Source organism: Rhipicephalus microplus, chromosome 1 (assembly GCF_043290135.1).
Source record: "Rhipicephalus microplus isolate Deutch F79 chromosome 1, USDA_Rmic, whole genome shotgun sequence".
Classification (NCBI taxonomy): domain Eukaryota; kingdom Metazoa; phylum Arthropoda; class Arachnida; order Ixodida; family Ixodidae; genus Rhipicephalus; species Rhipicephalus microplus.
The window spans coordinates 158947960-158972127 of NC_134700.1; the positions used below are offsets into that span (position 1 = coordinate 158947960).

The 24168-nt window shown below is 45.6% G+C and overlaps 1 protein-coding gene across 2 annotated transcripts in view; it reads left to right on the forward strand.

Moving 5' to 3' along the window:
- Positions 1-24168, forward strand: part of LOC119178325 (uncharacterized) — a 115995-nt gene that overhangs the window by 59815 nt on the left and 32012 nt on the right. For both annotated transcript variants that reach the window (XM_037429512.2, XM_075887550.1), the window contains exon 6: positions 10749-10955. In XM_037429512.2, coding sequence (XP_037285409.2) covers positions 10749-10955 — 207 coding nt within the window. The remainder of the gene's footprint in view (positions 1-10748; positions 10956-24168) is intronic.

Below are 24168 nucleotides of genomic sequence, written 5' to 3' on the forward strand. Positions count from 1 at the left end.
ACCTCTTGGTGCTCTTGGCTCGACAGATTTGAGTCGCGCGCACTATCGTTCGACTGAAACATCGGAGGACTCAGCTTCTGATCACGAATTTCGGCGGCCAGTACCAACACTTGGCAAAGCGAACAGCTATCGCGAACTTTGAAGCCATTGATGACGAAGAATGTTCTACTATCGCTCCGATTGCCACTGCTGCCGAAGGTGACACTGCATTAGCCAGTACAGTTGATGTGAATTGCCAGCTATCCTTCGCCAAGCAGCAGCAGATACGCATGATTTTACGTACGTATAGTGACTGCTTTGCGTCCATTTCCAAAATCAAGCAGGCCCCAACCATGAAGCACTGCATTATAACGCACCCTACCGAACGACCTGTACAACAGCACGCCTACCGCGTGTCGCAAAAAATAACAAGAGGCAATATGTTTTCAGGTGAAACAGATGCTCGACGAGGACGTCATCCAACCCTTGAACAGTCCATGGGTGTCACCCATCGTACTTGTTAAAAAGAAAGACGGCACTCTTCGATGTTGCATCGATTACTGGAAGCTCAACAAAGTGAGGGAGAGAGACGTCTACCCTCTACCACGCATAGATGACTCACTGGATTGGCTTCGAATGCCCGATATTTTTTATCAATGGATTTACGCAGTGGCTACTCGCAGATCGAGGTCGATGAACACGACAGGGAAAAAACAGCGTTCATAACTCCCGATGGCCTTTACGAATTCAAAGTGTTACCGTTTGGATTGGGCTCTGCACCGGAAACGTTCCAAAGGTTGATGAACGCCGTCCTGTCTGGTCTGAAGTGGGAATCTTGCCTCGTCTATTTAGTAGAGGACGTCGTTTTTTCCAAAACATGTGAGCAATATTTACAACGACTTCATTCCGTTTTCGTCGCTATTCGATCCACAGGCCTATGGCTAAAACCGGAGAAGTGTCATTTCGGCTACGAAGAACTAAAGTTCCTCGGCCACCTTGTCAGTCACGATGGCATTCGACCAGACCCAGAAAAGGCCATGGCCGTTGCTGCATTTCCTCCATCTTCGAACAAACGGGATTTGTGCCGATTTTTGGGTCTCTGCTCCTACTACAGGCGCTTTGTGCAGAGCTTTGCTAACATCGCTGAACCCCTTACCCGCTTAACGAAGGAGGATACTCCTTTTGTATGGGGTCCAGAGCAGAGAGCCACTTTTTCTAAGCTTCAACAGCGCCTTCAGAGTCAACCCTTACTAGGGCACTTTGATGAAGATGCCGCCACCGAACTTCACACTGACGCAAGCAACATCGGTCTTGGTGCAGTGCTCGTCCAGTGGCAAAACGGCGCCGAACGTCCCATCGCTTATGCTAGTCGCATTCTGTCATCTGCGGAAACTAACTACTCGACCACGGAGAAGGAATGCCTTGCTGTTATTTGGGCAATAACAAAGTTCCTACCGTATCTGTATGGCTGTCCATTCAGAGTAGCTATGGACCATCATGCCTTCTGTTGGCTGGCCAATCTCAAGGACCCTTCAGTGCGCCTCGTGAGGTGGAGCTTGCGCCTTTAAGAATTTAAGGTTACAGTCGTCAACAAGTCGGGCCGCAGGCACACTGATGCTGATTGCCTTTTGTGTGCTCCCCTCGCAACAACATCGAGCGACGATGTTACTGATAGCCATTTTCTTTGTGCAGTCAGTGAATCTGACTTGGCCCAACAACAGTTGAATTATTCAGAGATACTACAACTTATCAAATACCTTCAAGGTCACAGCTCGAGTCCACCATCAACATTTGCACGTTCAGGGTCATTTTGTCACTGCAACGACATCGTATACAAAACGAAGTTCAAACCTTATGGGACTGAATACCTCCTCGTCGTTCCACCATGGCAATGTGCTGACATTTTATCTGCCTGCCACGACGAGCCTTCCTCCGGCCACCTAGGATTGGCACTTACCCTTTTCAGATTCAGACTCGCTACTACTGGCCAAAGCTCACCCAGGATGTCAAGCATTACGTTAAAATGTGCAATCACTGCCAGCACCGTAAAGCCTCTCCTGTACGCCCTGCTGGTTTATTGCAGCCTGTTGCACCCCCATCACAACCGTTTGAACAAATTGGCATGGACTTGCTTGGGCCATTCCCGAAGTCACATGATGGCAACTGCTGGATCCTAGTTGCTACTGACTATTTAACAAGGTACTGCAAAACGAAAGCCCTACAACGAGGCACCGCCAATGGGATTGCGTATTTTTTCATCAACAACATCGTCCTCCGCCGTGGAGCACCAACAGTTCTTATCACTGATCGAGGAACAGCCTTTACAGCCCACTTGATGCATGATGTCATGAGACTTAGTGGAACAGCTCATCGTGAAACGACCGCATACCATCCACAAACCAATGGTCTGACGGAGAGAATAAATAAGACTCTCCCTGACCTGCTATCTATGTACGTCGACCGCGATCACAAAAACTGGGATGAAATTTTGCCATACGTAACATTCGTTTACAACACTGCGGTTCAAGAGACTGCGGGTTTCACTCCTTTTCGATTGCTTCACGGCCGAGAAGCAATTACGATGCTGGATGCCACGCTCTTGCCTGACATGACCGATATTCCTACTGATGCGAACGACTTAATCCGGCTCGCCGACGCGGCCCGCCAGCTTGCACTCGAGCAGATCCGAAAACAACATCGCATCGACTCGCAGAGGTACAACTCCCATCATCGCCATGTTATTTACCAACCAGGTGATCTAGTGTGGCTGTGGATCCCCGTTCGCCAAAGGGGCCGCTTGGAAAAGTTACTTCACCACTACTTCGGTCCTTATGGAGTTTTACGGCACCTCACAGATGTCAACTACGAAATCCTGCTTGAATACACAGCTCGGTGATCTCGATGTTCCCAGCAGGCCGACATTGTTCATGTGTCACGGATGAAGCCACACTACCCTCGAGCCACCTGACACTGCTTCATCATGCGTCTTTGTGCGTGTATGCGATTACTTTAACTTCTAATTGGCATCGATCATCAGGGTGGTACTTTTTTTCCAGAGGCGTTGATCCTTCTCAGAGGCGTTGATCAAGCAAACAGCGAATGCTAGATGATGTGCTGCCATCTGGTAGGCATTGTCAGACTCTTTATGGCCTCGGAGATGGCAAGCGCGTAGCAGGTATCTTGGAGGGAATGCGACACTTGTTTTAGATCAAAAACCTGTATGTACCATTCGCAAGCACACGTGCTAGTACGACCTGCTGTGTGCGTGTGTGTGTAACAAAACATATCAAGAAGTATGCACTTAGCGATTGAAGGGTGCACTAAGGGCCAGATTTTGCTATCGCGTTCAACTCTGAAAGGCGAAACTTAGGGGTCCCCCAATTTTTCAACAAGCTACTGGAGCATTTTGTTTCTCTGAACACCCTATGTAAAAGACAAACAAGAGTTGATGGCTCTTGTGCTGTTTTATACTGTTTTTGTTGTGGCTTAACACAGAGTTTGTAATTGTGGTAGGTTGGTTACTGGCTATAGTTTAATGTGGACAACTTGACAACACGTGTTCATATCCTGGCCGTGGTGGCCTTTTTTCAAAGGGGGTGAAGAAGAAAAGCACTTGTGTTTTCAGATTTAGCTGCATGCTGAATTACCACAAGTGGACATGCCATATTTACTTGATTTAACACGACCACCATTATAACATGAGAGGGGGCTTTTCATTGTATCCAGAAAGAAAAAATAGTTCTCGGTATTTGATAGTTATGTGAGGGTCAATTTAGGTAGCAAAATTGCGGAAAAAACTCGTTATATTCGAGCAAATACTGTAGTGAATCAAGTGTCCCAGACTGCAACGTGCCCCATATTTATACTAAAATTTCGACATGTAGAATCACACGTAATGATATGAAACACATGACTTATACACATGAAAAGAATTTGCTATTTTATTCTTAAGTTCTCTTCATTATGTTTCTCCCAGTCACCCGTGTCTATTATGCAACATTATTTTTGAGTTGAATACTGCACACATCACTACATTCATGACTAATGAAAACTAACAGTTCTCATTAATATTGTTCTAATTAATTCTCAATAATATTGTGTCTAATAAAGAAAGAAACAAGTCCTTAAGTTACGACTTCTTTCCTACACTGAGTGTGCAGTTGACTTTTGGTGTTTTGTTGCGCTTGTGTGTGCATACTTTGGACGAAATTCCATGAGCATAATCCATTTGACATGGGACAAAACAGCAACGTGGAAGCACTTGCACTCAGTATACAGTTTAAACCACATGTTTATTTTTGTGATCAACAGTGCATGTACAATTCATAAAGTGCATTACCGGGTGCTCGGAGCTTGCTGCTCAGAGTTTGCAACAAGGAGCAAGAATGCAATGCATTGAGATATGCATTAATGGCATGCTCAATAATTCTAACTCTTTTTATTGATGATTAGTTGGAAGGTCTGGGTTATTATGCAAGTTAGATCATATATGACTGCACACTATTGTGCTTCAATAATTTGCTCGTTAAGTTTTGTTTATGCAGGCACCCAGAATTGCTGTCTGGCTGAACCAGTGTGTTCCTGTTGGTGCGCTGCGTTTTCTCTTTGCTGTAAGATGCGCTGCACCTTGGTACTAAGTTTAGCACAAAAGTTTCAGCAGAGTTCATGCGAAGAATTGTGAAACGATACACAGAAATTATGCCAAGCAGATTGTGATTATCAATTCTGTTTTTATTTTATCAGAATAATTCCTTTATGAGGTGATTACAAGGAGGAACTCCAAGTGAGATGACGATAGTTATAGTGCGAGAACAGAATGACGACAAAGGGACAAGGAGGAGACAAGCGCTTGTCCCTTTGTCGACATTCTGTTCTCGCGCTATAACTATCGTGATGTCATACCAACTAGCCCAAACTGCCACACTTCTAAGTGAGAACTTTGAAAAGATATGTAGGCAAAGCTAGGAAAGTGTACAGTCATCAAATGATTGTATACATAAAATTAGCAGGGACAGCCGGTTGTCTAAGAGAACAAATTTATTGAAAAAGTGTCAGGCTTCTAAGTCACCAGGAAAGTAGTTGATGTGCTCGCAGGTTGAGGTCACATTTGCTTGCAGACAACACAATGTCAGTTTATTCTGGTTGTCGCTGTATGTGGGTGAAAGGATGGTTAGTGCTCACAACATTACTTGAATCTCTTGGAAGCTTTTAACACAGCTCTCCTGCTCTCCTGTGATTGAAAGAATGTGGGTTTCTTTTGTCACTGCATACTTTTCTCCCTGTTTCATTTGACTAGTCACGTTCGGAGAACACCAGTGTACAGTGTTGTCCACTGTTGGGGCGAACGCGTGAGCGCGTGCCCGTGCTCTGCGAAGCACCACTGCCGCCAGTGCAAACGCACAGCGAAGCAAACCTACGCAGGCGCGGCAGTGCCTGCAGGCGTGGCTTCGCGTCGTCTGCTACAAAGCTCGCGCTCTTGGGCGCGCCGAACTTGCACTGCTGTGAAACAAACTTTGCTTACAACGTCATGTATTTTCTGCAGCCCCTGCAGCATTTAGTTTCTGATTTTAAAGACGTGCCAGAAGCCATCTTCATTTTATTCACTAAAATACAATTGTCTCTTCGCCTACATGCTCATATGTCATTTTTAGAGCAGCTGAAGTTAACGAATACTTGTGGCTTTTTCTCATATTTTCAAGCTATCCGGTACTGTAGATGAAAATAAATGACTTGATTTTTATGGTTATCTTGCGCCGAGAGGAGAACGAGTGTGAAGTTGTACCCAAAATAATGATGACGCCAAATCTCATTTGCTGCAAAATAATAAAAAAAAAAACGGAAATAAAGGGGCGTATTTTTACGTCCTGATGTATCGTTGTAATAGTAAAGCGACGGCTTCCATTGCATTGATGACATCCCAGTAAGCATAATGAATGCTTGTAGTCTCATTCCTGCAAGGATGTTGACTATGGAAATTCGTAAGATGTTGTTACGCTATCATCACACTTGCACTTGTTGTAATAATGGATGGGTTTTTACATCCCCGAACATCCTGTAACAACAGGATTATGAGGGACGTCGTCGTGGGGGGCACGGGAATTTTCTTCATTGGGTGCTCTTTGAAGGACACCTGAACCCAAGTACACGGGCCTCCAGCATGTCACTTTCACCGAAATGCAGCCAACATAGCCATTGGGCGTTCGATCCAGCAGATGGCTTTGCTGCATCGGCCTTCAGAGCACTGAAGCAAATTCTGGGGTGTCCGCGGCATGCATCGAATACAATTGCGAAAGGTTGCCTACATTTAGCGACCTCAGAAAGAGAAGAGCCGTCCTAAGGTCGATGTGGGCAATAAAGAGAGGCGCCTAGTGTTTACCCAAGAACATGAGCACTGCACTCACGAGTAGCAAGATGCTGTCTTAGACGACGAGTCGCCATTTACCACAAGGTGGGACCAAAGGCAGCGCGTGGGGCACTCGGACAACTGCTGGTGAGAAACAGCTCACATAAGCTGAGAAATTTGTTCGTAGTATGTCTAGATCAAAATTTTTTACACCATCATGGTCATGTGCACTGCTTAAACATAAGTAGCAATGTCCAATCTTTATTTAATTTTTAATATAATAATAAATATCACTGAAATTTGAAGTGCAATGTTTCCACAGCCAGGGCATTCATTGTTTTCGGAAGTAAGCACGGAGTATGACATTACAGCCACTGCTTTTATGAAATTGCATTCCTAAATTTTATCTTCGCCTAAAACTCAATTCTGCACATTACTCTAACATCTACCATCGTGAAAAAGGGTGCTAAAAGCCCGTAGATGAAGGCACACGGTATTTTGTGCTCTAAAAGTTGAAATACACTTATTTTAATTTTAAAAGGTCTACTGAGCGTGTTTATGCATATCAGGAAGTCCGACGAGAGGCAAAATTTTGTATTGTTTTGTTTGTATAAAAAAAGCTAAGCTCCCCAAAAAACATTCTTTTTTCTTTGGATATACCTGAATACATCCAGCTTGTAGCAGCAGCCAGTGGTCTTATGTCTATAGGGCGCAATCCCACCAACCGGCTGGGAGGCCTTAGTGAGGATAGAGAACAAGTTCACCACTGACATGTGCTGCTCAGTCCTGGACTGCGTCATGCCACCATACCCTCTTTACGGGCCCTTTCCTGACGGCAACTTTATTTTGCAGTTTGTCAACTTCCCCATTCACAAGTCCAGAATAGTTGGAGCATTAATAGAGTCTCGGTATGTGTAAATTCTTGAGTGGCATGTGCAATCTTCTAACCTCAATATTATTGACAATGTCTGGGTCACCATGGAAACGTCAAAGTTACACTGGTGGCTCTCTCGACTCTTGCCAGATGCACTGTGGACCGCTGTAAAGCCAACCGCGGCCTTTCTGTACAGCTCTCTACCAGGTAGGATTAGGGCTGTCATTTATGCCTTCCGGAGATGCCATCTGTTACTAAAGCGAAAAAGCGCTCAAGATCGCATTTATCACAAAGCTGCGATCCATGTCAATTTGGCGGCGCATAAAAGCAAACCCGCAATTTTGCCCACCTTGATGCTGCGACGTCAACAAGGAGTACGAGAATGTGCAGTGTCAGATAGCCTAATTTTGTTTTAGCCATAAAAATTCCTGGCCATTATTGTTCTTGAATAAACTTTTGATCTACTCTTCTTTGTTTTATAAAGCTCCAATTGCCGTTTTATTGTTCACATAAGAAAAAGGAGAGATATTTGCGTCTATAAAATGCTGAAATTAATATTCTTTTTTAGTGAGTTGTATGCAAAACAGTTGTACTATAATAATTGATCTTTATGCTTTAAACTGAACAGTTCAACTGTTTTATATATAATCGGATGATACCACTCACGCCACTACATGCCTGCGATCGAGACCGTAACACAATGACCAAGGATTAACCCTCAATACGCTCCCTCTTAAAATGCACGCGAAATTCTCGTACTCACTAGACTCGTTAGAGCCGACCCGGAAATGTCTGCGCTAATGTTGCGTTGTGAAGTATTCTTAAAAAAAATGTAGAATTTGTTGCCACTTCCTACTCAAAAATAATTATTCATTACCTTCAATTTACTGCTAGAAAACTGTATTTTTCCTAAATAATTCTATTACGAAGTGAACTTTACTAACATTCATAATCTGGCGATCTCCAAGTTGCAACACTAAATCTAAAGGCTGTTCTGGCTATAGGAAATACGTAACATTGTAAGCAAAGTTTGTTTCATGGCAGTGCAAGCTCGGCGCACCCAAGAGCGCGAGCATTGAAGCAGACGATGCAAAGCCACGCGTGCAGGCACTGCCGCGCCTGGGTAGGTTTGCTTTTATGCGTGGCCACGCTGCTGGTAATGGCGCTTCGTGCAGCACGGCCACGCGCGCGCGCATTCACCCTGACAGTGGCCGGCACTGTACAGTGCTTACCTATTGAAACACAGCACTTGTGGCTAAGTGACGCACACATTTTCATTTGCAGCATATCGGCCTCATATCGGCCTCATTTGGACTTGAACACTTAAGCAACATTACCTTTAGCAGCGAGATTTTCTGCGACATGATGTGGTTACCACAACTATTTGTTCATAGCAGTCATACAAAAAAAGAATGATATCATGTTTTGATCCGCGAGTGCTGTAGTTAGACTTAGATGCATGCTACAGAACGATCACAGTATTGTGGCTATAGCATGTAAAAAAAATTCTGCCTGTTCTGTGCTGTGAAAACCATTGAATACCTGCCAAGTCTTCCGGGTTGCTTGGAAGACTCCAGGATTTCGAATATTTCTTGCGTTTGTACGGTTGTCATGAAAATCTCTTGGAAATTGAAATTCCGGTGCGTGATCTGGCTGTATTGACAAAAGAACACCTTAATCGGCTCCAGGTTTTTTGCGATCCTACCCCATTTCATTATAGATGAATTTAAGAGGCGTTCATCTAAGTGTACAGTACAATCTCGGTCATCCGAAACCGCAACAGATACAAATTCTTGAAATTTTCCAGCCAAATTTCACTATGTCTATTGGGCGTAAATACAAATGTTCCGAAGACATTTCCTAACCACGGCGGGTACTCAAATTGTCGAACGAAGGCCGAGAGCAGCGTACTCGAAGCTTCAGAAGTATGCGTGTGACCGGCACATGAACTGTCTGCTACAGTGCGTGTGATTGTCGTTGCCACAAACACTGTGGCCGAAACCGCGGTCATTCTTGATATGATCATGTATGGCGACGACGTAACTGACAGAACACGAAAAGTGTGCGCACGTCCAACGCTCGACCAGCCAAAGGAACGCTACTTTCTGCAAACTCTGCGGACAAAACCAGGACAGATGCGATTGTAGATGGCACAAAAACGACTTAGTTTTGAAGGCATGTGCGCGGCCAAGCGCACGGGGATCGGAAAAGGTACTACCTTTTCTGATCCCCGTGTGCTTGGCTGCGCACATGCCTTCAACTACGTTTTGTCACAACTGCTGCGCACAAAAGCGCAGTCATGGCGATGCAATAGTGACGTACTAGTCTTAAGGGCACGCGGATAACGCAGCGGTAGATTAAAGGCAATAAAGACGTAAAAAAAAAGGCCAGACACGTTGTGGTCTTCCTGTAAAAAAAATCTATAGTAGTGAGCAAAGCTGTGACCGGCGCTTTTGCGACAGTCAGCTGCGTCGTCCCATCCGTTCGCGTGTGTCCGAGGAAGACATGCGCGAGTTGTTTTGATGGAAACAAATTCTGCTAGTTGTGTTGATTCTTTAAAATCTTAGTGGGAAACCCTACCCTCGTGTATTCGGCCACTCCAATTCACTATAAAACCGCAACGCCAATGTTGGCACTTCCGATTGAGACCCCCCCCCCCCCACCTCTCCTTGTTTTTTGCAATGGTTTTTTTGTTTGTTCTTGGTTCTTTTTGGTGCCGAAAATAAAGGGGCAAATAATTCAGCACAGCCCCTTCTCCCGTTACGGAAATCTTCCTGATTCAGAATTCTTGAACTTGGCAGGTATGCCATTGGGTGGCAAAACTAGAAACATGTACGTGAATAGATGGCAAGATTGCGCGGTGTCATAAATTCTGCACTATTGTTCAAATATGCCGTCGGCACTGCCGGAATCTTGCTAAATGTGCTCTCCTAGTTTTCTACATGACCGTCTTATGCAGACGGGTGCCTTGCCTTGGTTTAACACAATTTTGTCTCTAATGTAATTAATAAAGGTATAAATTATCTGGCTTTGGTTTTGTTTATTACAATTAATGAGCATCCAATTAACATAATTACTGGTAGTATAAATTCTTTTTTTTGGTATTTCGTATCTAAAGTCATCATAATAGTTTCGATCATCGACATCATTGCGTGTTATATATATTTTCACTGTCACCTCGAGCTGCACAACGCCTACTACTATTCATAGGCATGTGCAGGGTTCCCCTTCAGGGGGAGGGGAGGGGGAGGCAAAGGTTCGTTGTGGTTCTCCCCTTCCTAATAGGTGTAAACAGGGTTCCGCTTTAGTGTGGTGAAAGTATACTGCAGCCCACCCCCTCCTCTCACTTCTCCCTATTAAGGCAATGTATGCAGTACACCTTGTGCACCCCATCCCCTCCCAGCCTCTTCTCAGGTGACCAAGGGGCAGGCTGTGCCATCCTGTCCAACAGGTAATGCTGTAATGCCAATGCTTGGCTTTTGCTTGTGCTGTCAAATGTGCATCCACAAGTGTACCTTGTCTCTGACTTGCACATTCTGTTGCCACACGCAGTCATGGAGTCATTCACGCACGAGCAGCTGGTGGAGCTGACTGCCACGCTGGCATCCCTCCAAGAAGCGGAGGCCACAGGCTACGCCAGCCACCCGGGTGACGCAGGACTCCTGGCAGCCACCACACCCAACCTGGTCCCACCACCCGCTGCCCCAGCCACCACACTGCACAGGCTCGAAGCGGCTTCCCAGTCAGCTGCTGTGCCTGGTGAGTGATGCCATGTTTCGTTGCTGCCTTCACGAGGTTATGCACTGCACCATCCTGTGGAAGTGCGTGATGTCTGGTCTTACAGCTTTGTCTGTTGCAGTAGAGTAGTACCTATTAGCATTCAGTGCTAAGCTTGAGGTGGTGCGGGTTTGACTCCATTGCCTTCAATTGTATTTCATCATCATCATCATCAGCCTGACTACGTCCACTGCAGATCAAGGGCCTCTCCCATGTTCCGCCAGTTAACCCGGTCCTGTGCTTGCTGCTGCCAGTTTATACCCGCAAACTACCCACAAACTTCTTAATGTCATCTTCCCACCTAACCTTCTGTCTCCCCCTAACCCGCTTGCTTTCTCTGGGAATCCAGTTAGTTACCCTTAATGACCAGCGGTTATTCTGTCACGTGCTACATGCCGGGCCCTTGTCCATTTCCTCTTCTTGATTTCAACTATGATATCCTTAACACCCGTATGTTACCTAACCCACTCTGCTCTCTTCTTGTCTCTTAAGGTTACACCTACCATTTTTCTTTCCATTTCTCACTGCTTCGTCCTCAATTTAACCTGAGCCCTCTTTGTAAGTCTCCAGGTTTCTGCTCTGTAGCTAAGTACCGGCAAGATACAGCTGTTATATACCTTCCTCTTGAGGGATAGTGGCAATCTACCTGTGATAATTTGAGAGTGCTTTCCAAATGTGCACCACCCCATTCTTATTCTTCTAGTTACTTCAATCTCGTGGTTCGGCTCTGCGGTTATTACCTACCCTAAGTAGACATAGTCTTTTACAACTTGAAGTGCACTATTACCTATCTCAAAGTGCTGCTCTCTTCCGAGGTCGTTGTACATTACTTTCGTTTTCTGCAGATTAATTTTAAGACCCACCTTTCTGCTCTCCTTGTCTAACTTCGTAATCATGAGTTGCAATTCGTCCCCTGAGTTACTTAGCAATGCAATGTCATCAGCAAAGCGCAGGTTACTAAGGTACTCTCCATTAACTCTTATTCCTAACTGTTCCCATTCTAGGCCTCTGAAAGCATCCTGTAAGCACGCGGTAAATAGCATTGGGGAAATTGTATCCCCCTGCCTTATGCCCTTTTTGATTGGTATTCTGTTGCTTTCTTTATGAAGCACTATAATAGCATTTGATTCCCTGGATCCCCAGGATATCCTGGGGATGATCCCCAGGATATAAACATCCTGGAAGAAATTCCAGGATGTTTATATATGCTTCATCGCCCTGGTTCCTCAGTGTTTGGACGACTGCTAATATTTCTACTGAATCAAACGCCTTCTCGTAATCAATGAAGGCTATGCACAGTGGTTGGTTTTATTGTGAGCATTTCCCTATTACCTGATTGATAGTATGAATGTGGTCGATTGTTGAGTAGCCTGTTCGAAATCCTGCTTGTTCTTTGGTTGATTGAATTCTAATGTTTTCTTTACTCTGTTAGCAATTATCTTTGTAAATAGCTTGTATACTACAGAGAGCAAGCTGATTGGCCTGTAATTCTTCAAGTCCTTGTCATCTCCTTTCTTATGTATTAAGATGATGTTAGCATTCTTCCAAGACTCTGGTACTGTTCCCGTCAAGAGACACCTCGTAAACAGGGTGGCTAGTTTTTCTAACACAATCTGTCCATCATCTTTCAGCAGATCTGAAGTTACTGGTCCTCACCAGCAGCTTTGCCTCTTTGCATGCTCTCCAAAGCTTTTCAGACTTCTTCTATCATTACTGGTGGGGTGTCATCTGGGTTACTGCTAGTTCTTATAGTATTAAGGTCATGGTTGTCCCGGCTACTGTACAGATCTCTGTAAAACTCCTCTGTTATTTTAACAATACTATTCATAGTGGTAGTTATTTTGCCTTCTTTGTCCCTTAGTGCATACATCTGATTTTTGCCTATCCCATGTTTCCTCTTCACTGCTTTGACGCTTCCTCTGTTTTTCAGAGCGTGTTCAATTCTCTCCATGTTATACCTTCTTACATCGCATATCTTACGCCTATTAATCAACTTCGGAAGCTCTGCCAGTTCTATTTTGTCTGTTGTACTTGAGACTTTCATGATTTGACGCTTTCTAATGAGATTCTTCGTTTCCTGGGAAAGCTTGCCAGTGTCCTGTCTAACTACCCTGCCTCCAACTTCCACTGCACACTCCGTAATGATACTCGTCAGATTATCATTCATTGTATCTATGCTAAGGTTGGTTTCCTCACTAAGAGCCGAGTACCTGTTCTGAAGCAAGACTCTGAATTCCTGTACTTTCCCTCTCAGTGCTAGCTCATTGATTGGCTTCTTGCGTATCAGTTTCTGTCATTCCTTTCTCAAGTCTAGGCGAATTCGAGACCGTACCATTCTATGGTCACTGCATCGTACCTTGCCAACCACTTCCACATCCTGCACGATGCCTGGGTTTGCTCTCATTATAAAGTCTATTTCGTTCTTATTTTCGCCATTAGGGCTCCTCCATGTCCCCTTGCGGTTTTCTCGTTTTCGGTAAAAGGTATTCAAAATTCATAAAATATTGTGTGCTGCGAATTCCTCTACAGTCAACTGCCGATTTTTCGGACACCCGAATTTTCGGAAATGCCCGATAATTCGGACATCTTCACGACACCGCCACGAGCCCCATAGAATCAATGTATAAGGAAGTCTGAACTTTCGGACGCTCGAACCCCCCAGAGTCCAATTTTTCGGACTTTTTGACGCGACGGAAGGTCGGAAACCACCACTGACCTCCAGTGGAAACCACCACAACTGCGTCACACGCAATTACGATCGCATAAATGAGTGCGCCGGTCTACTGTGGCGGCATCTGTTGCTTGGACTCATTGATAGTTAGCGGAGAAACACACACGGCCTCCGAGATTCCTAACACTGGCCGTGTTTATCGTGCAAGCGTGCTTCGCTGACAGTTGAAACTATCCACTCGGAAATTTTTTAGCACTAATAAAGTTCCTTTCGCTTTAGCGCTTGTGCTTGTGTGTGCCACTCTGGCTTTCCGCGCAGCGCTTTCGCGAAGTGTTTCACCACTTCGAACTAGAACTAACCGTCACACACCGATTTGGTCTGGCCACGCTGGCTATCTTGAATGTTACCAGCGCCACCTCTGGAGTACCTGAGGCACCGTCGCTTGCCGTCGCGCCGTTTTCTTTACGCAGCCCACATGGTGTTTGGCTAGCCTAGTGCATGGTTGTGCGAACGTGTGAAGTCTGCTCTGCAACGCTAAGCCTAGGTGCTTCGACGCTTGTCAACAAACTCCTTTGTTCACATCGTGAGGATTTCGCTTGCCTGCGATCGCACCCACTCCGCTTTCGTCGTCCTCGCCGATGGCATCGAAGCGCGGAAAACAGTACTGTCGGTTAACGATGGAGAAGAAAGCCACCATTATTAAGTTAGTGAAGAGAAAATGCATGCAGCCGACACTGCCTGCGCTGACGGCACCTGCTGTCGGCTGCATGCATTTTTTTTTTTAACGGCTCTTTTCAGAGCCACCCCACTGATGTTTTGGCAGAGTTCCGAAAGTCTGGTACTTTGACCTTGACCCTCTTGATCCGAGAAATATCAATGAAATGATGCGTTTTTTTTGCTTGCATTGAAAATTATCAGTAAAATAATGCGTTTTTTTTGCTTGCATTCATTTTTTCGGACTGCCCGAATTTCCAGATGGTTTTTCGCTCCTTAGAGGGTCCGAAAAATCGGCAGTTGACTATAGTAGCTCTCCTCTGGCATTTCTAGTACCGACGCCATAATCTCCTACTGCTTAGTCTCCAGACCAGGCAGTGGGAGATTCAGACCAGGCAGTAGGAGATTATGGCATTTCAGTGGAGGCAAAATGCAAGAATGCTCATGTACAGTACCTAACTTTGGCTGCACAGTGAAGAACACTGTGCTCAGAATTGGTCCGAGTAGTCCCATAGCACGATGTGCCTCATAATCCGATTGTGGTACTGGCTGATTAAGCACCCTGATTAATTTAATTAGACTGATGGATTCTGCTCTATGTATGTGTGTGCAGGGTCAAGTTAATGAACGTACTAGGGGTGTTCAAAGGAAAGGGTACGAAACGACACTGCGTTCATAAATGAAGACTATTCAAAGTATACACGTAGGTCTGAGCACAACAATCCCATTGATGAACAAGCCAAAGAGTTGCTTGTACGGGAAGTATTTGTGGCTGTGACGAGACCCAGTCTTTCAGAGCATCCTTGCGTTCGTCGTCTGAGTTCAAGCGCATCCCTTCTAGACGTTTTTTTTTTTTTTGGGCCCAAACACATGGCAATTGCCGGGCAACATGTGCGGACTATAGGGCAGATGGTCAAGCAGCTTGAACTTGACCAGTTCTGTGGCATGTTTCCCTGAAGACTTGTGGACGTGCCTGGTCTCGGGTCATCAAACCTTCATGGCCTGCGTGAAAACGGGCACTCCATGTTCTCACGGACTTATCGGATGCACTGTCTTTCCTGTATGTGGTCACCATCCAACGATGAATGGTGGCTTGCGTAACACCTTCTGCTGTTAGAAATCAGATAACTTCTTGTTGCTTCTCAATCCTCGAACTTTGCTATTTGGGTGCCATCGTGTCCTCACACGGTCTGCAGCATGCACTTGCTGCAGATGCACATGCAGGCGCATGTGCAGGAGAGCCATGCCATGCTCACGCTCTGATCTGCAGTGGGGACTCCAATCGCATCCGTTGACATCTCGCTACCTGCTCCCATCAGGGTTGCTAACCAATTTTTAGAAGATATTCTGTGTGATGGTTAAGATTATCCTACTTTATCCCACACAGTTTTTTTACTACCCTATTTCTTACCCTACACTTAAAAATAGTGCAATGCAGTGATAAAAAAAGGTACAGGCTACACCACTGTACCACATGCAGAAGTGCAGTGGCACTGAAGTTGGCAGTGGCTTTGAAAATTAGTTTGGAAAAATTTCAGAGTGAGTAAAGAACATGTAAGACAGAAGATGGGTAGAGAAAGCATGCTGGTATTTGAATTGGAAGAGGGTTCATTCACAGTTGAGAAAAAAAGCTAGGAGTCTCATCGGCAAGTATACAGTGGCAGCGTAAGTGATACGGTGACAAAGAGCGTTGAGGCAAATATGGGAGAGGCGGAAAAAACGTATATTGGGTAGCAGCGATAAAAAAAATGATAAAGTCGGCTCTGGGTGACCATCGAAAGGGTAAGGACGATATAGGCAAAGGTATGCTTTACAATAATCCAGTTCATTAAGTGAACCTAATTAATGAATGTTAACTGAATTCGACCTTGCTGTTTGAAGCGAGGTCGGGTTGCTTTAGTATGCATAATTGTTAAGTGAGATGCAGTGAAGAAGAGAATTGCACACGTGAGGGAAAGATGAGGAAACTACGGAGCGCATTTTATTGAATGTGCAAACATCCACCCACCCGGGTGTGTGTAAGAGAACTAGCCTACCTTTGGGGTTTAGTAACGGCATCGCAAGGGTAAACAGGTCAGAATAGAAATAGGTAAGAGCTGACTGCGGAATTGGTGGTGGAAGAGTAGGCAGATAGCAAAAGAAAAAGGAAGGAACACCAACAATAATCTACACAAAGGCTCAGGAAGTTGGGCTGTGAATTTAGTGGGTGTTTTTTTTAATAGGATTATAACTTTAATTAATTTGTACTAGTTTGTGTTGTAATGTAATAGTCATAATAATAACAATGACAACAAAAGAATAATAATAATAATAATAATAATAATAATAATAATAATAATAATAATAATAATAATAATAATAATAATAATAATAATAATGTTTTCAGCTTGGTTATGTGCAAGTCGCTGCCCCCGTCATAAAGGAGATGGAAAAATAAAGGATTGCCATGGGAAAAACTCGCATGGTCCCTTGGCCCTCACCTAGGATCACTAGAAAGCAAGAACCTTTTTATTTTTTGTCTTCTTCACTGATTGTATTGATCACCCCCGCCCTCGAAAGATTGGCGTATTATCTTTTGTGTGGTCGGCTACGTGCTAATTCATGCCCCGGCGGAACCAAATAAAGTTTTTCCCATTACATTTCATTCTGCCCTATGCTCGTGACTTGTGAATTAAGACGTAAGCGACCAGTTTTATTTAAAGAAAGATTTAGTTTTCTGGTGTAATTACGAATGTCACTCTCGGGAATGTTGTGTCAGTCAACCTCCCCTTTCGGTGATCGATGACGAGCAAGAAGTGGAAATTGCTTTACTTCTGATAAGGAAATCCTATCACTGCCCTACACAGCCCATAAAATTCCAAGAATATTAGGCTTGTGGGAATATTCGAATGCTTTGAATCAAATTTAAATTATCAAAATATTCAAAATGAATTAATACATTTATATTAGTCCGCATGTAACCTCCTGCAAAGGTGGTTTCACTATAGTGAAGTGGTGCTAAGCAGTGAAAACACTTATTTATGGAGAATGTGCATTGACATGAAGCCCTTCTTCAAGGTTAAATGAAGATATTACCCTCACATCGATTCATTCTTTAAGTTTAAAAGCTTTTTGTGCTGATTTATATGCTCTAGTTATAGCAAATTTTAAAATGGGACATACTTTACAGGTTATCGCTTGCATTCTACCAAAGTGGTATCCTGCTACCATTGTTTCTACTTTCTTTTAAAGCATGAATGACATTTACACAGGCCTTGTTTTAATTAAAAGAAATAGTGTACTGGTTAGTTTTTTCATGACAAATATGGTTATCTTTCTCTATAATACTGTATATACTCTCATAATGATCACACTTTTTTTCCAAAAAAATTGACTCCAACTTCGGGATGCGATCATTACGTGGGGTAAATTTTTCGTGAAAAAATATTCCGAGCACCGAAAACGCAAAAATGTCGCTAATCAGAATTCTTACGATAGCTATCATGAACATAACAAAAAAAAAGTAAATAAAAGCTTACCTTTGTAATAAAATGCACGCATTACGCAGGAGCCACATGCATGGCACACTGCCCTTTTATTTTTTACCTCTCTGACCCCATAACGTTCATTCAGACTCCGAAGCGTCACTCGCGTCAGTGTCATCGCCGCGCGATTCCCTGTCGGAACCGGCAGTGTCTTCACTGTCCCACAGAGGCTCATCTTCCAATCCGTCGAGCGCGTTGGAAATGCCAGTCTTTTTGTAGCTCTTGACGACCACCTCGTCGGAAATGGACCATCTCGTCGGCAGCGTGATTGCCATGCTCTAGCACGTAGTCAAGCGCCTTCAGCTTGAACGCGGCAGTAAAACTCACATACAGCCCCATGGTGAAACGGTGCTTCAACAGGCGATCACAAAGCACAAAAAAAAAAAACGTGGTCTCAGGAAAAAAAAAACATTGCTGCAGGATGAACACAAGTCGACCAACAGGCAGCTGCCGCTGTAACAGTGCGGGATGTCAAAACAAACATGGCGGCTGACGGAGCGAAGCGACTGCATTTTTTTTCTTCTTTTCGTCAGTTATGGAGGTTGTGAGTGCATGTCAGAACAGTTTCTTCCATCTACATAAGGAATGCTTTCATTCAAATCAGTAGATTTACCACATTAGCATAGTGATGCCTGCTTTCAGATCATATAAACAATGATAGGCGCGTTCAGCTGCCATAGACATAAAAATACATGGCGGGAATTCAGTGAAAACTGCAGCATTCGCCCTTACTGCAATTCTAAATGGAACGTTTCTGCTAACGGTGGGCAAAAATTAAGAATATTGTGAGCGCGACAAGTAATTGACTGTTTATTTTTTTTGATAACAACCCCCAGCCATGGCGGCCCAAGAAAACCCTGGCCCATCTAAACGTCTCCGTCCTGCTGCAGCCACCGCCACCCGCTCCGCCCAACAACATCGCTTGCGTGATCCACCTGTGTTTTCCGGTCTCCGAGGCGATGATGTCGAAGACTGGATCAAGAACTACGACCTCGTTAGCGATTTGAACAGGTGGGACAATCCACAGAAGTTGCGCAGCGTCCCATTTTACTTGTCCGATGTTGCGAAAACTTGGTTCTGGAACCACCACTAGGATCTTCCCGACTGGGACACTTTCGAGCAGCAAAATATTTGGTGCCCCTACAGTTCGCACTGAGGCAGCAAGGAAGAAGCTCGCCGAATGCACGCAGCTGCCGGGTGAATCTTGCACCTCTTATATTGAGGATGTCCTTGCACTGTGCAAGCGCGTTAACACCGGCATGTCTCAGAACAACCAAATACGCCACATTATTGAAGACATCAACACCGTCGCTTTTAACGCCCTCCCCACGCAAAATTGTGCCACCATCCAGGACGTGATAACCATCTGTCAGCGACTTGACGAGCTTCAGTCTCTTCGCCTTTGCTACGATGTTACCGACATTCGTTTGCCTGCACCCCTCGACTTGCGTGCGCTCATTCGCGACATCGTTCGTGAAGAGCTTCACGGGCGCTGCTCTTCGTGTGCTGCGGAAGTTACTTTCCCTTCTGAAAAAGATAGCTTGCGAGACCTGATTAAACAAGAGATCGCCTCTGCATTGCGTCCGACGTGTTCCAACAGTCCCTGCGTGCGCCAGACGCGCACGTACGCTGAAGTTGCCGCGTTCTTTGCCGTACCCACCGTTTCTGTGCCTACACCTGCAGACCATACGCCTGTGGCTTCGTTGTCACCGCCAGTGCGCGCACCGCCTTGCTACGCACCTCAGCGCTCACCTCGACCAGTCTGTTACTACGGTGGCTATCGAGGACATATCGCTCGGTTTTGTTGAAGGCGCCAACAATACGAGCAACGCAGCTACGCTCCTGAAGAACATAGAAGCTTCTGTCCAATCATGAACTACCTACGACCACCCTCCCGATCATCCTATTACCGTTCACCGTCTCCTACCTGCCATACCGACATGCCTGGGAATTTCCGTACGTCTCGCCGCAGGTCGCCTTCGCCAGGTCGCCGTTTAGTGTCGCCTCTGCGGCCCGCCTCCCATTCTATGAACGCCCACGCGGAGAACACCCAATGCAGTTTTAGGAGGGAAAACTGCATCCACAGGACAGCTAACGATTCCTCCAGAGCGGCCATCGAATTTGATAGTAGTATTTGTAGAAGGTGTACGCTTTGAGGCTCTTGTAGACACCGGCGCTGCCGTTTCGATTATTCGTGCTGATTTTTGTTCCCGCCTTTGAAAAGTCACCACGCCTTATGGCAGCCCACCGCTACGTGCGGCGACCAACGCTCTCGTTCGTCCACTTGCACAGTGTACTGTTCGTGTCTGCATTGAAGGCATTCGTCATCACATCGTTTTCGCGGTATTCCGTGAGTGCACCCACGCTCTCATTCTGGGGTGGGATTTCTTGTCTTCTGCGTCCGCTTTCATATCTTGTCATCAGCTACTCCTGCACCTAAATGCAACTGACTCTTCTCCGCTAACACAATGGATGCATCCGCCTTGTCACCACATCAGATTATGTACTTCGGCCATACATTGAAGAAATTATAAGTGTTAATTGTACCGACATTGTGGATGGTGACGCACTAATTCTCCCTTACGGCCATACCCTACGTAGGCGCATTGTGATCACACCAGGGCTTATTCGCTTCTTCGATGGGTCTACCTACTTAATCGCCGTAAATCAAACGCCCGAGTGTGTACTGCTCCCCTGTGCCTCAACAGTATCTTGCGCGGTCGACGGTGAGCCTGTTGCGATTGTTACTCTTCCGAACAACCACCACAACGATGTCCCAAGGTTACAATCACTGCCATTCAATGCCTCTTCCACACTTGTGTCGGCAACCATAAGCACTGACTTAGCACCTGATCAAACTGAAGATTTGCTCGCCCTGTTGAATAGACACCGTTCTCTATTTGACGTGAACTCGCCCGCCCTCAGCATGACTACCACCGCTACTCACAGCATCCAGACTGACGGCTCTCGTATTGTACAACGGCGTCAATATCGCGTATCTCAGGCAGAACGCAAGACCATCGAGGAAAACGTCTCAGGCATGCTACGACGCAACATCATCAGTCCTTCCTCGAGTCCCTGGTCATCGCCAGTCGTTCTCGTTCAAAATAAAGATGGGACAGTGCGTTTCTGCGTCGATTACCGTGCGCTAAACAAAATAACGCGCAAGGATGTTTATCCTCTCCCTCTGATCGACCATGCACTGGATTCATTACAGGGTGCAGGGTACTTTTCTAGCCTCGACCTTAGGTCAAGCTACTGGCAGATACCAATGTCGGAGTCTGATAAAGTGAAGACCGCCTTTTCAACGCCAGATGGGTTGTACGAGTTTAATGTGATACCTTTTGGACTCTGTATATGCGCCCGCCACCTTCGAACGCATGATAGACGGCGTATTGCGTGGTTTGAAATGGAAAACGTGTCTGTGCTATCTCGATGACATAGTAGTGTTTTCATCCACGTTCTCGCAGCATCTACAATGTCTTGACGAAGTCCTCGCATGCCTTGCAAAAGCCGGTCTACAGCTTAACACCAACAAATGCACCTTTGCTAGCAAGACAATCAAGGTTCTCGGCCACCTCGTCAGCAAAGAAGGAATTCGGCCGGACCTCGAGAAGCTTGCCGCCGTCCTCAGTTTTCCTCGACCACTACGTCAAAAGGACCTGCGCAGCTTTCTTGGGTTGCCTTCTTACTTCCAGCGCTTCATACATGGCTTCGCGGAACTTGCGCCTCTGCTCCATCAACTCCTCGCAAGGAACGTCCCCTTCATTTGGTCGAAGACTGCGAAAGCGCTTTCACGGCATTGAAGCAAGCCCTCACGTTAGATACGGTACTGTGCCACTTCGGTTCCACCGCACACACCATCCTTCACACCGACGCAAGTAGTCATGGTCTTGGTTCGTTACTCTTGCAGCGTGACAAAAACACGCGAATGCGTCGTTGCTTACGCAAGCCGTGCTCTTACCGCTCCAGAAAAGAACTACACTATCACCGAGCAGGAGTGCCTTGCTGTTGTTTGGGCAGTGCAAAGATTCCGACCATATCTTCACGGTCGTCATTTTACCGTCGTGACCGATCATAACGCCCTATGCTGGCTTTCATCGCTGAAAAACTTACCGGGTCGCCTCGGTCGCTGAGTGCTTCGCTTGCAGGAGCATGATTTCGATGTCGCCTACAGATCTGGGAAGAAGCATCAAGATGCTGATTCTCTATCGTGCTGTCCTTTGCCCAGCGGAAGCCACTCACCATCGATACACCAAAACGATTGCACCTCTCCAATCGCAGCGCTAAGTTCATCACCTGCCACCCTAACCGTCCTTGTTTCACAACGTGTCGACCCATACTGCCGCACTCTTGTTGACCGCTTGACCAGCTCTACTACTCCTCCAAATGCCAGACTCCATCAACAACTTAAACAATTTAAGCTTGTCGGTGGTGCTTTATACCGCTACATTTACCACATCGATGGTAACAAGTGGGTACCCGTCATCTCACGTTCTCTGCAACGTGAAGTTCTGGAAGCCTTTCATGATGATCCAACCGCCGCTCATCTACGCTATCACAAGACTTACGACAAAATACAAAGTCGTTGTTTTTGGCCTGGCCTCTCTTCAGCCGTCGCTAAGTACGTCGCCTCCTGTGTCCATTGCCAACAGCGAAAACAACCGACAAATGCTCCGGCTGGCTTAATGCAACCTCTTCCTTGTCCCGCCTCGCCTTTTGAAGTGGTTGGAATCGACTTTTATGGCCCTCTTCCTATATCATCCAATGGGAATCGCTGGGTTGTCACGGCCGTCGACCACCTTACCCGCTACGCAGAAACAGCTTCTATACCATCTGGGACTGCCACTGAGGTCGCCGATTTCTTTCTTCGCCACATCTTTTTGCGTCATTGAGCTCCACGCATTCTCATGAGTGATCGTGGCTAAGCCTTTCTCTCTTTCATTGTCGAGCAAGTTTTGCTGCCTCGAACGCTGTTCACAAGACCACTTCTAGCTACCACCCGCAGACCAACGGATTGACTGAACGGTTTCGTCGGATGCTATCGGACATGATCGCCGTGTACATTCACCCCAACCACACGAACTGGGATGCAATTTTACCCTTCGTGACATTCGCCTATAATACGGCTGCTCAACGCTCTACCAGCTTTTCTCCATTTTTTCTCGTCCATGGTCGCTCGCCGAGTTTCGCTCTGGATGCCTCTTTCCTTTCGGCCCCTGCACCCTCGAGAGCTCCTTTCTCTGAAGAATTTCTATCTCGTCTCGCACACTGTCGTCACCAGACCCGTGTTAACACCGGCCTCTCTCAAGTCACTCAAAAGTCTCGCTACGACTCGTCTCGCCGTGCTGCGAGTTTTTTCCCTGGTAATGAACTTCTTCTATGGACTCCACTACGCTTCCCCGGCTTATGCGACAAATTCATCAGTCGCTTCATTGGGCCGTACACGGTGGTCGAACAGACATCTGCTGTCAATTACCGCGTTTCTCCTCTTAGCGCTAATCCTGATCATCGTTGCCGAGGAACAGAGATAGTGCGTGTATCTCATTTAAAGCCTTATGCGCGATGCATTTCATAATACTGTCAAGCGACCAGGCGGCAGCTTTCACCGCGCGGGGGAATTAGTGTGAGCGCGACAAGCGAATGACTCTTTATTTTTTTTGATATCATCATCACCTGTACATCTTCATCTGTAAATATCGTCGCCAGTCTGATTTAGCTTGAGCCTGGCTGAATAATCCGGTTCCTGACAATATGTTTGGTGCGTGCAGTTGGCGAGTTTCGAAGAGTTATTAACGCAACATGCAACAGATAATAAAGGCGATGATCATATGCTAAACTTGGCACACGACATATCATGCTGCAAGTTCGGGATGCGATCATTACAAGGGGAAAAAAAAATCGAATTGAGACGACAAAACTTAGGGGTGCGATCATTACGCGAGTGTGATCATTACGGGAGTAAATACGGTAGCATGCATTATATGTACTATTCGAATTCAATCTGAAATTATTCAGCCAAAATGACTAATCACTTAGAAATCACTTTCGAACATGAAATTCACTACTGTTGCACATTTTTTTTCCCGATTTGGGGCCATCGAGAAGGGGGTGCACAAATTACGCGGGAATTTTGCCAGCGCATACGAAATATTGTGCCATAGTCTTAACGCGTGGAGTATATATGTTTATAAAAAAAGAAGAAATAAATTAGAGCACAAACGAATTCTGGTTGTTAATTTTGAAAGAATGAGCGTGGACTTTACACAGTCAGATATGTCACATG